This window comes from Ziziphus jujuba, chromosome 12 (assembly GCF_031755915.1).
Source record: "Ziziphus jujuba cultivar Dongzao chromosome 12, ASM3175591v1".
Lineage (NCBI taxonomy): Eukaryota > Viridiplantae > Streptophyta > Magnoliopsida > Rosales > Rhamnaceae > Ziziphus > Ziziphus jujuba.
In genome coordinates, this window is record NC_083390.1 from 2,093,211 (window position 1) to 2,107,937 (window position 14,727).

Sequence of the window (14,727 nt, forward strand, 5' to 3'; positions counted from 1 at the left end):
AAAAATATTAAGTATAGGACTATTTTTTCTCTCTTTTTTTTTAATAGAAATTAAAAAAGAAGAGTACATGAATCTTATAAATGGTCTAACATTTGTTTAAAAAGATAAATAAATAAATTTTTTTAACAAGTAAAGCTTGAAACTCAGGATCCTTTTGGTTCAAAAATGATCCTTTCAAATTTCCTTTAAAAGAAGAGAATCCAACAGAATACAAGCCCAAAGTAAATGATGGGCTTGGAGAATTCTTGATCCAATTCATTTTCCTTTTTTTCTTTTTTTTCTTTTTTTTTTTTTTTAATGTGACCAGGTGATGAGATTCAGCCTCATGGTCTTTGTAATTCTCTCTATTTAGACACCTAAATATCTAGACGTTAATGAATACGTATACCTTCAAGTTTTTGGCATTTTTCAAAACATATTCTTAACAAAAAAATAAAAAAGAAATAAAATACATAAGTAAAAGAAGTTAAAAAAATATCATATACACTGCTTTTACAATTCTTGTAGAAGCTTACATACCAATACAAAAATTTCAATATATGTATGTTGATTTGCTATACTGGGCACTTTTGCAGATTGATTTGCTATAATGGACATTTGTTTTCCATCGTAATGTGAATGTCTAACATTAAATAATATGTTGTAAGATATAGATTTAAAGTAATATATTAGATATCCGTATTACGATGGAAACGGATATCCATTATAGCAAAATTATATGTATTTTTATATATTTATTATATAGAGAAAAAGGACAAGAAATTGGAAATTATGGTCTAGGAAACTGGAAATTTCTTTTCCAATAATGTCCTGTAATTTGGACCTGAAGAAGTTTCTCATTAATTTTTCTTATATTGGAGAAAAGGTCAGGTCAATTTCTCAACATTTCCTTGCTCAGAAAGGAAACAATTTTCAAAGTCAAGTAGTCTATGCAGACCAGTTTTTATATAACTAGTGTTCTAAAGTCTAAACACTAGTTATATAAAAACCTCCAAATGAGGATTCATTTTCAGAAAGAGAAAGCAGAACGTAGCATAGTTTCTGCAACTCCTTTCTCACACAAACAATTACAAAGAAAGACTTTTTCTTCAAAGCCTTTTTTTCAATCTACTTTGTCAAAATTCTGTCAGCATCCATACAAATGGCCAATAAAAATGTAATTCTTTCCACAGCAGCTTCTCTTGTTGCTTCAGCAATGCTTATCCAGAGCATTGTAAGAGATTTCTTACCCCACCAACTCTGCAACTTTCTCTTCTCCTTTGCTCGAATCCTTTCTCATCGTTTCTCTTCGCAACTTACTGTTGTTGTAGAGGAATTTCAAGGCTATTCCATGAACCAAGTTTTTGAGGCAGCAGAAATCTACTTGGGCTCTAAACAAAACTCATCGGTAAGAAGAGTTAAAGTGGGAAAGAGTGAGAAGGAAGCGAATTTAGCAGTTAACATAGATAGAAATGAAGAGGCTGTTGATGTTTTTGAGAATGTGGAATTCAAGTGGATATTCGTCACCACACAAGTTGAAGCATCAATGAATGTAAACCATCGCAGAATGGTGGATCTCAACTCCTCTCTGAGATCAGAAGTGAGACACTTTGAGCTGAGTTTTCACAGGAAGCAAAAAGACAAGGCTTTTGGATCACACTTTCCATACATATTAGAAAAAGCAATGGCCATTAGAGAAGAGAGAAAAGTTGTGAATCTCTACAGTGCTAATGGAGAAAATTGGTGCTTTCAACATGTCCTTCTCAATCACCCCATGAACTTCAAGACCCTTGCTATTGATTCCAAGCTCAAGAAGGAATTGCTTGAGGATTTGGACAACTTCATGAACGGGAAGGAATACTACAAGAGGATTGGGAAAGCTTGGAAAAGAGGCTACTTTTTATATGGTCCACCAGGAACTGGAAAAACAAGCTTGATAGCGGCCATGTCAAATCACCTTAAGTTTGACATCTACAACTTGGATTTAACAGATATTCAAAATGATTCCCATCTCAGATTCTTTCTTCTTAGGATGTCTAGCCAAGCAATAATTGTGGTAGAGGACATAGATTGCTCTATCAAGTTACAAAACCGGGATTCACCAGAGGATCAAAAGCAAACACAAGGAGATAATAATGGTAAGGTAACACTATCAGGACTGTTGAATTTTGTTGATGGACTTTATTCATACTGTGGAGAAGGAAGAATCATGATACTGACGACCAACTACAAAGAAAAACTTGACCCAGCTTTGCTGAGACCTGGTAGAATGGACATGCATATTTGCTTGTCATACTGCAATGCTTCTGTTTTTGACCAGCTTGCATTTAACTATCTGGGGCTTCACCAGCATCATCTGTTTGATGAGATCAAACGGTTGATAGAAGAGATCGAGGTCACTCCAGCAGAATTGGGTGGGGAGTTGATGAAAAGCAGAGATCCTCAAGTCTCTCTTCAAGGTCTCCTCAGTTTCTTGCACAATAAAAAAATCCAACAGCATTCAAGCTCTAACTGAATAAACTGTACCAAAAAAAAGGTTTTGAGGAATTTTTTAGTCCATAGCCCTTGTTTAAGCTCATGGTTTATGCAATTATTTGCTGCTAACTGGATATTAAATCTAAAAAAGAAACGGACAATAGTAAGACTGAAGTTAAATCTTTTGCTATTTCTTTTCCTTTCCAAAAAGAATGAAATTAATCGAGTTGTATAATGGTTTGTTGAGTGATCCTTTTGCTACTGTCATTTAATTTATTTTTGATGTTTAGTTTGTGAAACTATCTTTCTGGTTTATCATCATATTTTTTACTTAAACTATGTTGTATTAGTTAGCCAAGGTATGACTTTGCTTGTGGCAATAAGGTTAATCCAGTTTAGGTAGAAATTAGGTGAACCATCTGTTTTACTCTCTTTCTTTGTGGTTACTCTTTGAATACTAACAATGGTCAATTTAGATTTGTCAGAGTCGTTCCTTGAAGGTGAAGAAAACAAATTTCAGAGTGAATAATCCTAGACCACCACTTTGTCATCATTAATATATATATATATATAAAAATTTACATGCTATGGGGTTTACTATTAACAATAAGCCGAAGAGAAAGTGATTAATTTATATATTTTGAGGTTTACTATTTACCATCAAATTGTCTGCAAACAGAGAATCTCCAATCAGTTAAATTAAACTACCAATATATTGCTATTACGTTTTGAGGAGCAAAAAAAAAAAAGTTTTTAGTTATTGCCAAAAGTAATATATCTTCTAAATCAAATGAGAAGTCACAAAGATTTAGGCTGAGTCATTTACCATAAATATTTACCTAATGAAATGACATATAATCCACATTATTGGATTTTTTTCATCAAATTCTTTGTTCTAAACTGATAGAATATAAGTTTAGAAGACAAAATACGTGATCAAATGGATTTGAATCCAAATGTTGTTTTTTGACAAAGAATAATGTGAAAGGTTATGCATTTTTTTTGGAATACTATATCTTAATCTTTTACATACCTCTATATATATACACATGGTAAGGCAGAATTTCACAACTTTGTGATTAAAAGCTCTTATTTTTTATTTTTAAAAATACATAAATTCATTCAAAATGCCGCCACTGAAGCAAATTCCAGATTCAGAAACCCTTCTGTCCACAGCAGCTTTCTTATGCTGCTTTGACAATGTTTATCCGGAGCATTATATGGGATTTCTTTCCCTTAGAACTCCGGACTTTCCTCATTTCATATCTAGAAAAACTTTTTCACAATTTCTCTACCCAATTCACCATTGTTGTTGAAGAATTCGAGACTAAGTGTTTGAATCAGCTGAAATCTACTTGGGTTCCATGTCAAACCCCAAATTTGAAAGAGTTAAAGTGGGAAAGAGCAAAAAGGAAACGAACTTATCAGTTAACATAGATAAGAATCAAGAGGTTGTTTATGTTTTTCGAAGTGTAGAATTCAAGTGGAAATTGGTTGTTGCAAGACTTGAATCATCATCAAGTAGATATCATCAAAACATGGGAGATCTTAACTTGTCGCTATGATCGCAGCTGAGATCCTTTGAGTTTAGTTTTCACAAGAACAACAAAGACAAGGTGCTTAAATCATACTATCCATATATATTAGAAAGAGCAATGGCCATTAGAGAAGAGAGAAAAACAGTGAATCTCTACAGTTCTAATCCAGGATATTGGCACTATGATGAAGTCCATCTCAACCACCCAATGAACTTTAACACCGTTGCAATAGGTTCTAAGCTCAAGAAGGAGCTGCTGGAGGATTGGACAACTTCATGAATAGGCTCAGATTTGTTTAAAAAAAAAAACCATTAAAATGTTATCAAGGAAAAATTAAAACTTATGATCCTATTTACTTAAAAGAATGAATCCTTCCTAATTTCCTTCACAGTAAAGGAATTAGAGATTAAAGACGATTTTTTAATTAAATGATAAAAATAATAATTTTCTTTTTCCGAAAATGATAATATGATTAAAGATTTTTTTCTTAGTCCATCTCTGGTTTTTTATTTTCTTTTAATGTGACCAGCTGATGAGATTCAACCTCATGGTTTTCGTAAATCTCTCAATTCAGTAAGCTAAATATTTGACGTGACTAGACATTAATGAATACAAATACCTTCAAGTTTTTGGCAATTTTCAAAATATGTTTAGTATTTTTTCTTGTTTTTGTTTGAGTAATATTTTTATTTACCAAAGCGTGACCAATACTGCCTTCTTTTGCACTCATTATAATATGGAAGAGCAAGTCTTAAAAAGTCAAGCTTCTCTTGGTTCAATCCATCTAATCTATGTCAAACATTATTTTCACTATCATTTAGTTTTGATATGACAAGCTTCTCTTGGTCCAATTCATGTATGTCAAACATTATTTTCACTATCATTTAATTATTGAGATGGATTCTCAAATCCAACTTGAAAATTAGAAATTTTCTGCCTTATATACGGTAAGATGTGAATGCATTCTGAATCAGTAAGTCCTAATAAGTTAATATCTCTCTTGGTTATGGAAATGTAAAAAAAGCCACATCATATATTAATTCTTTCATTGAAATTTGAAAATACTTTAGATCTCTTTAATTTTAATTGTCAAAAAAAAAAAAAAAAAAGTAAATATGCAGGTAAAAGAAAAAAAATTCATATACACTGCTTTTACAATTCTTGTATAAGCTTGACATACCAATACAAAGATTTCAATACAGTATTTATGTACGTATGTATGTATATGTTGATTAAATTACTGAGAATGACAAGAAGTCGGAAATTCTGGTCTAAGAAACTGGAAGTTTCTTTTCCAATAATAATGGTCCTATAATGTGGACCTGAAGAAGTTTCTAATTAATTTTCCTAATATTGGAAAAAAGATGTGGTCAATTTTGCAGTATAGTCTAAAAAGAAAGAGAAAGAGAAAGCTAGACACTAGTCATATAAAAACCTCCAAAATGAGGATTCATTTGCAGGAAGAGAAAGCAGAACTCAGTTTAGTTTCTGCAACTCCTATCTCACACAAACAATTACAAAGAAAGCCTTTTTCTTCAAAGCACCTTTTTTTTTTTTTCCAATCTGCTTTGTCTAAATTCTGCCATCATCCAAAACAAATGGCCAATGCAAAAGCAATTCTTTCCACCGCAGCCTCTCTTGCTGCTTCAGCAATGCTTATCCTGAGCATTGTAAGAGATTTCTTATCCCACCAACTCCACAGTTTTCTCTTTTCCTCTGGTCAAAGCCTTTCTCAGTGTTTCTCTTCTCAACTTATTGTTGTCGTAGAGGAATTTCAAGGCTATTCCATGAACCAAGTTTTTGAGGCAGCAGAAATATACTTGTGTTCTAAAACAAACTCATCAGTAAGAAGAGTTTAAGTGGGAAATAGCGAGAAGGAAGTGAATTTAGCAGTATACAGATATAGAAATGAAGAGATTGTTGATGTTTTCGTGAATGTAGAATTCAAATGGAGATTGGTGACCAAACAAGTTGAAGCATCAATGGAGGTTAATCATCACAACATGGGGGATCTCAACTCCTCTCTGAAATTAGAAGTTAGACACTATGAAGTTTTCGCAAGAAGCACAAAGACAAGGCATTTGGATCGTACTTACCATACATATTAGAAGAAGCAATGGCCATTAGAGAAGAGAGAAAAAAAACTGAATCTCTACAGTGCTAATGGAGCAAGTTGGTGTTTTGAAGAAGTACACCTCAACCACCCAATGAACTTCAAGACCCTTGCATTAGATTCTGAGCTAAAGAAGGAATTGCTTGAGGAACTGGACAACTTCATGAATGAGAAGGAATACTACCAGAGAATTGGGAAAGCATGGAAAAGAGGCTAATTGTTAAACGGTTGATAGAAGAGATCGAGGTAACTCCAGCAGAAGTGGGTGGGGAGTTGATGAAAAGCAGAAATCCTCAAGTCTCTCTTCAAGGTCTTATTAGCTTTCTTCACAATAAGAAAATCCAACAGAATACAAACTCAAAATGAATAAACTGTAAAAAAAAATAATAATAAATAAATAAACAATAATGTTTAAGGAATTTTTTTAGTCCACAGCCCTGGGCTCAGGGTTTTGTAATTCTTTTCATTCTTTTAAGGTAAATTGACAAGACATTGAATATAAATGGATTGTCATAAAAATTCCTTGAAGAGGAAGAAAACAAATTTCAGAGTAAATAATCTAAGAACACCACTTTTTAATCAAAAATCTATGCAATTTTCATGCTATGAGGTTTAATATTCACAATCAAGGTGAAGAGAGTGATTAATTTATATATTTTGAGGTTTACAATTTACCATCAAGTTGTCCCAAAACAGAGAACCTCCAGTCAGTTAATTTAAACTAACAAGTAATATTGTTATGCTTTGGTAAAAAGAAAAAATGGTTTTCGTTATTGCCAAAAGCCATATATCTTTTAAATCAAGTGAGGAGTCACAAAGACACTAAATTTTGATTAGTCTTGTAGTTTAGGTTGAGTCATTTACCATGAATATGAAATGACATATAATCCATATTATCGAATAACTTTCGTCAAGCTCTTTGTTTTAAAATGATAGAATATACCTTTAGAAGACAAGTTACATGATCAGATGGATTCGAATCCAAATGTTGTTTTTTTGTGAGAGTAATATGAAAAGGTTCTATGAATTCATTTGGAATCCTCATCACCCACATGATTCAGAAAAACCTTTTAGACCTATGTATTAATCTGTTAGAAATATATATACACACACTCACCCACATATTGTTAGGCGGAATTTCACAACTTGGTAATTAAAAGCTCTATTTTTCTTAGCAAAAGGAAAATTTCATTCAAAATGCCGCCACTGAAGCAAAATTCCAGATGCAAAAACACTTCTGTCCACAGCAGCCTCTTTTGTTGCTTTGGCAATTTTTATCCGGAGCATTATAAGAGATTTCTTTCCCTTGGAACCCCAAAACTTCATCCTTTCCTATCTAGACAACTTTTTTCCCCATTTCTCTACCCAACTCACTATTGTGGTTGAAGAGTTCCAAGGTTTCTCCACTAACCAAGTGTTTGAATCAGCTGAAATCTACATGGGTTCCATGTCAGACCCCAAAGTTCAAAGAGTTTGTTGATATTTTTCAAAGAGTGAAAAGGAAATGGATTTATTAGTTAATATAGATAATAATCAAGAGGTTGTTGATATTTTTCAAAGTGTAGAATTCAAGTGGAAATTGGTTGTTACAAGAGTTGAATCATCATCAAGTCGATATCATCAAAACATGGGAGATCTCAACTCGTCCCTATGATCTGAGCTGAGATCCTTTGAGCTTAGTTTTCACTAAAACCACAAAGAGAAGCTGCTTCAATCATACTTTCCATATGTATTAGAAAGAGCAGAAGAGAGAAACAGTGAATCTCTACAGCGCTAATCCAGGATAATTGGCACTATGATGAAGTCCATCTCAATCACCCAATGAACTTTAAAACCCTTGCAACAGATTCTAAGCTCAAAAAGGAATTGCTGGAGGATTTGGACAACTTCATGAATGGGAAGGAATACTACAAGAGAATTGGGAAAGCTTGGAAAAGAGGGTATTTGCTATAAGGTCCTCCAGGAACTGGCAAGACCAGCTTGATTGCAGCCATGTCCAGTCACCTTAAGTTTGACATCTACAACTTAGATTTTACCGATATTCGAGGCAATTCCCAGCTCAGATATATGCCGCTTAGCATTTCTAACAAATCGATAATTGTTGTAGAGGATATAGATTGTTCTATGAAGTTACAAAATCAGGATTCATTCGAGGATCAAACACCAAATGAAGGCAAACGTAAGGTTAAAAAGCATTGTTACTAAAAGAATTGGCACTGGTTTTTGTTGTTTTTTGAACGTTCTTGAGGTTTAAGCAGGTAACACTGTCAGGACTACTGAATTTTGTGGATGGATTTCATTCATGCTGTGGAGAAAGTAGGATCATCATTTTCACAATGAATTACAAAGGACTTGATCAAGCTTTGCTGACAGCTGGTAGAGTGGACACGCATATTTGCTTGTCATTCTGCAATGCTCCTATATTTGCACAACTTGCCTCAACTATCTGGGGCTTCACCGTCATCATCTGTTTGATGAGATCAAAGGATGATAAAAGAGATCGAGGTGAACCTAGCAAAAGTGGCTGGCGAGTTGATGAAGAACAATACCGATCCTCAAGTCTCTTCAAGGCCTTGTGAACTTCCTTCACAATAAGAGATCAATCCAACAGAATGCACGCTCAAAATGAAAGCTTGCTTGGTAGTGTTGAAGGCTGTACCGTATTTAAAGATGCCTCTTTTCTGTCCATGAAATTTTTTTTATTTTTATTCTTTTTTGTTTTTTAGTCTTGATCAGTTGATGAGATTCAGTTTCATGGCTTTTGTAAATCTCTTCTGATGTATACACATTTTAAAAGTTTAATATTTCCATGAAACAAGTGTAAATTTTTATTTTTTGCTCTTCTTTTTCCGTCTTACTCCAAACATAGCACTAGTAAGCCAAAGCCCAACAAAAGAAAACAAAGAAAATCGCTAAATATTAGTAATATTTCATCTAATCTCCATATTCCTAAGAATATCCTAATTTCAAATTTTTCTAGAGTATGAACAGATCTTATCATGAGTGCCTTTTCTTTCCTTTTTTTCTTTTTCTTTTTCTTTTTTTTCTCTCTCTCTCTCTCTTTTTTTCTTTTTTTTCTTTTTTTTTCTCTCTCTCTCTTTTTTTTTTCTTTTTCTTTTTTTCTTTTTTTGTTTTGATTTTAATGGGTGGGGAAGTATCATTTGTGTTATATTACAAAGATATTAAATTACTTTAATCATAGAAATATCCTAAATTCCTGCAGAAAAGGTAAAATTCCTCAAGTATTGCCTGAACCGTTAAAGAATGGTTAAGAAACTGAATAATTAAATTGAATGCTATATACAAAGGAAATGACTAACTTACAACATGATTTAGACAAACTGCACCATCAGCCAAGAAGTTTACAGTTCAAAAATATTTCTAGCTGAAGAGAACTTGTATCACTTTCCCTGGTGAGCCCAAGTTTTTCCATATCTTTGCACAGGCAAATAGCAGTCGATCCTTAACACAGAAAGAGCTGGGTCTTGTTTACCAGTATCTTGCACTAATGTACTAAGTTCTTCCTTCACTTCAAGGGCATGCTCAACAAAAGGGCAAAACCTATCAAGACAAGTTCTTTGAAAGTAAATGCTTTGATGTCATGCCATGCAGCTGCGAGGATCCCATATTAGACTGGTCCTGAAAGCAGATCCCATTAGAGCAGGAAGTGAAAAGCCAAAGATTCCACGCGATAATTTGCTTACCACATCATGCAAACTGTCCTGGATACTGAAAGAACTCGGAATAGTTTGTGACCTCAAATGCAAGCGTCCCTATGAGCATATGCCATGTATAACAATCCAATCATCACAATGGCAAAGATGGAAGGAAAATTCCACAAAGCTACACACTATGAGCAGATAACATAAAGAATGCTATACCATCCCATGCGCCCTTTGTTGTGTTAAGTAATGAGAATCATGGATGGGTGCAATTGAGTTCAAATGTCCCTGTAACATATAGTTTGATGCTAACTAAGACAACATGCTAAAGATGGAAGAAAATTAATGTCCATTTATGGTGAGAAAGTATGCTTTACCAGGCCTTGTACGCTGTGTTGGCTGCTATAGTAATCATCACGGCTTGGAGCTATCGAGTTTAATTGACTCTACAATAAAATTACAAGCACACTATAAATATTTTCTATTGCATGCTCACATCACATTATTGGTATGACACATTATAATTTTTCAGTAAAACTCCAAATATATAGTTATGATAAGAAGAGCATCTTACCATTCCCTGAACAATTTGTTGGGAGCCAAAATAGCCATCAAGGTTTGGTGCTCTTGAGTGCAGTTGATCCTTCAACAAGTACACATAAACACACGCCACTAAAATTCAGGAACAAACATGTGGAGATGGCACTAAATATCAGGAACATCATCCAATTTCCAATTAATTATAATTGCCAAAAATCTTTGCAAGTACACATACCATTCCCTGCACACTCTCTTGTGATTCATAAGAACAATCAATGACTCGTGCTCGTAGGTTTGAGTGTCCCTACAGCAAGTATGGAACCTACATTAGTAAATTCCCCACACTACTTTATCTTCAAAAACAATTAAGATTAACAAGGACACACATAACTAACCATTTGTTGCCAGCCATCATGATTCTCAACATTGATGACTTCTGGCTCCGAATGCCCCTAAAAGAATACAAAAGACCTACTCAAAATAAATAACCACTAAAAGAAGGAATTTCCAAGATATTCCTGGAACAAAGGCATCACAACCACTTGAAACACAACTAACCTGTCCCTTTTTAGATGCACCATTCTTTTTATTTGACTTGCTAATGCTGTTACTTTGGTTCACTCCTTGACAGCCTGGGGGACCATGAGTTGTTGGTGAATTTGGTTCTATCACATCCTGGATTGAGTTATTAATGCTTTCACATTTTCTCAAAGCTTCCTCCAATGCATTGAATGCAATATAGTAACTCTCTTGAGACAAAGACCCTTCATCACTCAATGTAAAGGCCCGTTGACATAGATTGTTATACCGTTGAACTCTGGACTCAACTACACGAGAGCCTTCTCTCGGTGCTTGTCTACTCTTTGCATCCTTAGTCCATCGCTGCAATATATATTGTGATGGGATGCTGTGTACACCTGACATCTGTAGAACAATCATCATATGCCTACAAAGAAAACCATTAAATTCAAACGAACGGCAAAGACACGATATATCTGATGTTGTTTCATTCCACTCGACAATAAAATTCTGGTTCTCTTCAAAATCTTGAACCGTAAAAATTTTATTCGTTCTGTCTTCGGTTTCTTTCTTCGGGTGACAAGCAACTACTCCCAAAACTTCAATTTGGAATTTCTTAAATATTGCATGAGTATAAATTGCAGCCATTTGCTTCCCAAAAGGTGATGGAGATTTCAATGCCGGTTGTTTATGCCAAGTTTCAAAATCTGCTTTTGCTTCTTCTTCAGACTTCTCACGAAGAATTGCTCTGTGTTGTTCTAAAAACTCTTTTAGCGTAGTTTTCCTCTGCATGTATTTGTCTAAGAAGCAATTTACACTTTCTGATCTTTGGACCGTAGACATCCCTGCTAGGAAAATGTCTTTCATGTATGTTGGTATCCAGTGTTCACGATCTTCATATAAGGACTGCAACCATAAGTCATCCCTTAGATTGAATCTATTAATCATTTTCCACCATCTTTCTTCAAACTGCTCTTTTGTCCAAGACTTGAAAATGCATTTATTGAATTTATTCATAAACTTTTCATGTTGTCTTGTCACATAACCAAGCTTCTCTGGAATCTTGTTCATTATATGCCACAAACAAAAACAGTGACGAGAATCATGAAAGACCTCTGAAATAGCTTCTTTCAATGCTTTGTCTTGGCCAGTAAGTATCACTTTTGGAGCACGTCCACCCATTGCCCTCAGCCATGCCCGCATGAGCCAGACATATGTTGATTGAGTCTCATCAGCAAGCAATGCACATCCAAGTAAAAGGAACTGGCAGTGATGGTTCACTCCAATAAAGGGAGCAAATGGCAATTTATATTCATTCTTGATGTATGTTATATCAAAAAATACTACGTCATTAAAATTGCAATAGTCAAGCCTACCTTTGGAGTCAACCCAGAAAACATTTCTTAATTGCTGCTCTTCATTCAGATCTATAGCATAGAAGAAATTCGGATTCTCATCTTGCATGCTTATAAAATGATCAAGCATTGCATAAGCATCTCCTTCTTCCAAAGCCAAATTTTGTCTGGCTTGTAATTGATTTGAAACAGCACCCTTTTGATTGTCAGCTTTCTTATAGTTGCCAGACTGCCTGGACATGGTAACATACATCCTTTTGGTTCTTGCACGAATGGCATGCAGAGCATCAACATTGCTTGTACTTAGATCTAAATTCCTATGCCCCCGAAAGTAATAGGCCTGGTCAGGAAAAATTTCATGATTATGCTCCTTTATGCAAGTATGAATAATCCATCTACCATCTTGCCTTCTCTTAACATGCATACAAGCCTTGCAATCTGTTTTCGCCCATGATCGATTAATACGGCCTCGTTTTCTCTTAATAGGGAATATTGTTAAGCCCTCCATCGAGACACCTTCTGGAGTTTCAGCCGAAATAGATTCTTGCTTGTTCCCATATCTAGTACAAGCAAATTTCGCATCAATAAATTTTCCAGAGATTCTGGATCGACGGCTCGCCTTTATAATGACAGCAAACCCAACAGATTTGGCATATTCTTTATAAAATGAAAAAGCTTCCTCCTTCGATTCAAACTCCATCCCATCATGAGGCTCTAAAGTTTTTGAAGAATTCAAGTTGATTACATCTCCAGCATATGACCTGCTTTTACCATCCAATGCTCTTTTATTAACATTTGGATTTGTATCCTTTTTACATTTTCTAACAAAACCAGGTGAACTCACAATCCCTTGATCTCTATAAAACCCTTCATCTCCACCATCTACCGTGTCAACACTCACATTTGGTGCACTATCTTCTTTATGATATCCTCCTGAAGGCTGCTCAAGATCTATATCCATTTGAAAGCATCTAACTGTTCCTTAAACCAATCTGTTCATATATGTAACTGAAAACTCGGGATTAAAATAAAAAATAAAAAATAAAAATAAAAAAAAAAAGAGAGAGAACTTTTTAAATAAATAAATGAAGTATATCTTACCCATCTAGCAAATTCCATGTTCTCTCATCTAACATAATCCACAACTAAACTAATGGAGCAAAGCCTGTAAATCCTAGACCAATTACTAAATGGCTGTAAAATTTACAATATGTGAATAAAAAAAATGACTAATTAAACAACCACTTATCAATCATTAGAAAGGAAAGGAAAAAAAAGAAAAAAAAGAAAAAAAGGCATACTTTCAAAGAGCAGCATCGTTAATCAAAACTAATGTAAGAAACCAAAGAATAAAGAAAAGCTCAGTTACCACATATTTTCAGAGGAAAGGAACCCTATAAATCATAACAACGAATAATTCAGAACCAGAGGCTTTAATTACAACTATGGAGTTAAACTTTGGCACCAAAAAATTAAAAAAATCAGAATCTATAAGGGCCGAAGTTTGGGTCATAAGAAAGATTCCTTTTTTCTGCTACCATGAGATGCCAATTGAAAAACAAAAAGCTGCCCATCATTTTTCTTCTTTTAGAAAGCAGCAAAAATTAAAAAGAAAGGGGGAAAAAAAAAAAAAAAAGAATAAATTGAAACCTAACCTGAAGATATTTTGGTGGTGTTGTTAGGTTCAGCTAGCGGTGAGAGCTTATAAATCAATTTGGCCAAAGACAGAGTTAGCCTGTGGCTAAAACGACAAAGCTCCGGCGGTAAAAAATACATGTAAGTGAAGCTTCTTTGCCTAGCAGTTAGCAGTGAGCGATGACGCTATGGGAAGCTTGGCTCCTATCAGTGGCCAATCAGTGAGCAAAAATCGTCGTCTTCCTCCTCTCTCTCTCTCTCTCTCTCACACACACACACATACACGCTGTTACCTCTTGTTTGGGAATTAGGAATTTGTTAATTACTTCTTAATCCTTCAATTTAAAAGTTGCATCTTAGGATGAATGTACAGCGTAATAATCTTAATATTTATTAAACAATATATATTAAATATTAAATATAGAAAAGTAGATGGATAAATAAATTCAAAAAATAAATTAATTAAATATTATTATTATCATTTATTATATTATTTAATAAATAAAATTAATGAATATTTTATAAATATAGTATTATTGATTTTTTAATACTTGCAACGTAATATTGTGTAAGGTTTTTACAAAGTTTAAAATACTGATAATTTCTGTAATGTTTTTTTTTTTTTATTTCTATTTGTTAATAACTTGAAAAAATAATGGATAAAATTTATATAATTTTGATTAAAATTTTTGATATCTTTATGAAAATTTCTATATATATATATTTCCACACCGATTTTTTATAATTTAGACAAAATTTTCATAATATATGTTGATATTTTCAAAATTTTCATTATAATTTTGATAAATTATCAAAATTTCCATTATATTTTAATTTTTATTAAATTTTGAAAAATATTATTAAACACATATAAAAATTCAAATCTTCAAATCGAGTTAAAAAAAAATAAA

The 14,727-nt window shown here is 33.6% G+C and overlaps 2 protein-coding genes across 13 annotated transcripts; one reads left to right on the top strand and one right to left on the bottom strand.

Annotated features, from left to right (window-relative positions):
- The first annotated feature begins 1,141 nt into the window (after window positions 1-1,141).
- On the top strand, window positions 1,142-2,538 carry LOC107428227 (protein HYPER-SENSITIVITY-RELATED 4). Its single transcript, XM_025078486.3, has one exon. It carries the CDS (start codon window positions 1,142-1,144, stop codon window positions 2,492-2,494), a length of 1,353 nt encoding a protein of 450 aa, XP_024934254.3. The 3' UTR covers window positions 2,495-2,538.
- Window positions 2,539-9,362: 6,824 nt separating this feature from the next.
- LOC107428238 (protein FAR-RED IMPAIRED RESPONSE 1) lies at window positions 9,363-14,126 on the bottom strand. Of its 12 annotated transcripts, none has more exons than XM_016038740.4 (9): window positions 13,837-14,125; window positions 10,866-13,189; window positions 10,703-10,759; window positions 10,543-10,611; window positions 10,342-10,410; window positions 10,145-10,213; window positions 9,987-10,055; window positions 9,810-9,878; window positions 9,363-9,744 (listed from the first exon to the last, which is right to left on the bottom strand). In XM_016038740.4, exons 2-9 carry the CDS (start codon window positions 13,140-13,142, stop codon window positions 9,670-9,672), a joined length of 2,754 nt encoding a protein of 917 aa, XP_015894226.3. In that variant the 5' UTR covers window positions 13,143-13,189; window positions 13,837-14,125; the 3' UTR covers window positions 9,363-9,669. The 12 variants fall into 12 exon arrangements, 9 of the variants coding, with proteins under 9 accessions (XP_015894226.3, XP_024934035.3, XP_024934031.3 ...); XM_025078267.3 differs by adding an exon at window positions 13,283-13,346 and having other exon boundaries at window positions 9,363-9,878; window positions 10,866-13,173; XM_025078263.3 differs by adding an exon at window positions 13,283-13,346 and having other exon boundaries at window positions 9,363-9,878.
- Window positions 14,127-14,727: the final 601 nt, after the last annotated feature.

Excerpts from the sequence above, each read along its gene's own strand:
- LOC107428227 (XM_025078486.3), top strand. The coding sequence starts at position 1,142 with ATGGCCAATAAAAATGTAATTCTTTCCACAGCAGCTTCTCTTGTTGCT.
- LOC107428238 (XM_016038739.4), bottom strand. The coding sequence starts at position 13,142 with ATGGATATAGATCTTGAGCAGCCTTCAGGAGGATATCATAAAGAAGAT. Across the intron at positions 10,612-10,702 it reads ATGATGGCTGGCAACAAATG|GGACACTCAAACCTACGAGC; the intron begins GTTAGTTATGTG and ends TACTTGCTGTAG. Across the intron at positions 10,214-10,341 it reads AACAAATTGTTCAGGGAATG|AGTCAATTAAACTCGATAGC; the intron begins GTAAGATGCTCT and ends ATTTTATTGTAG.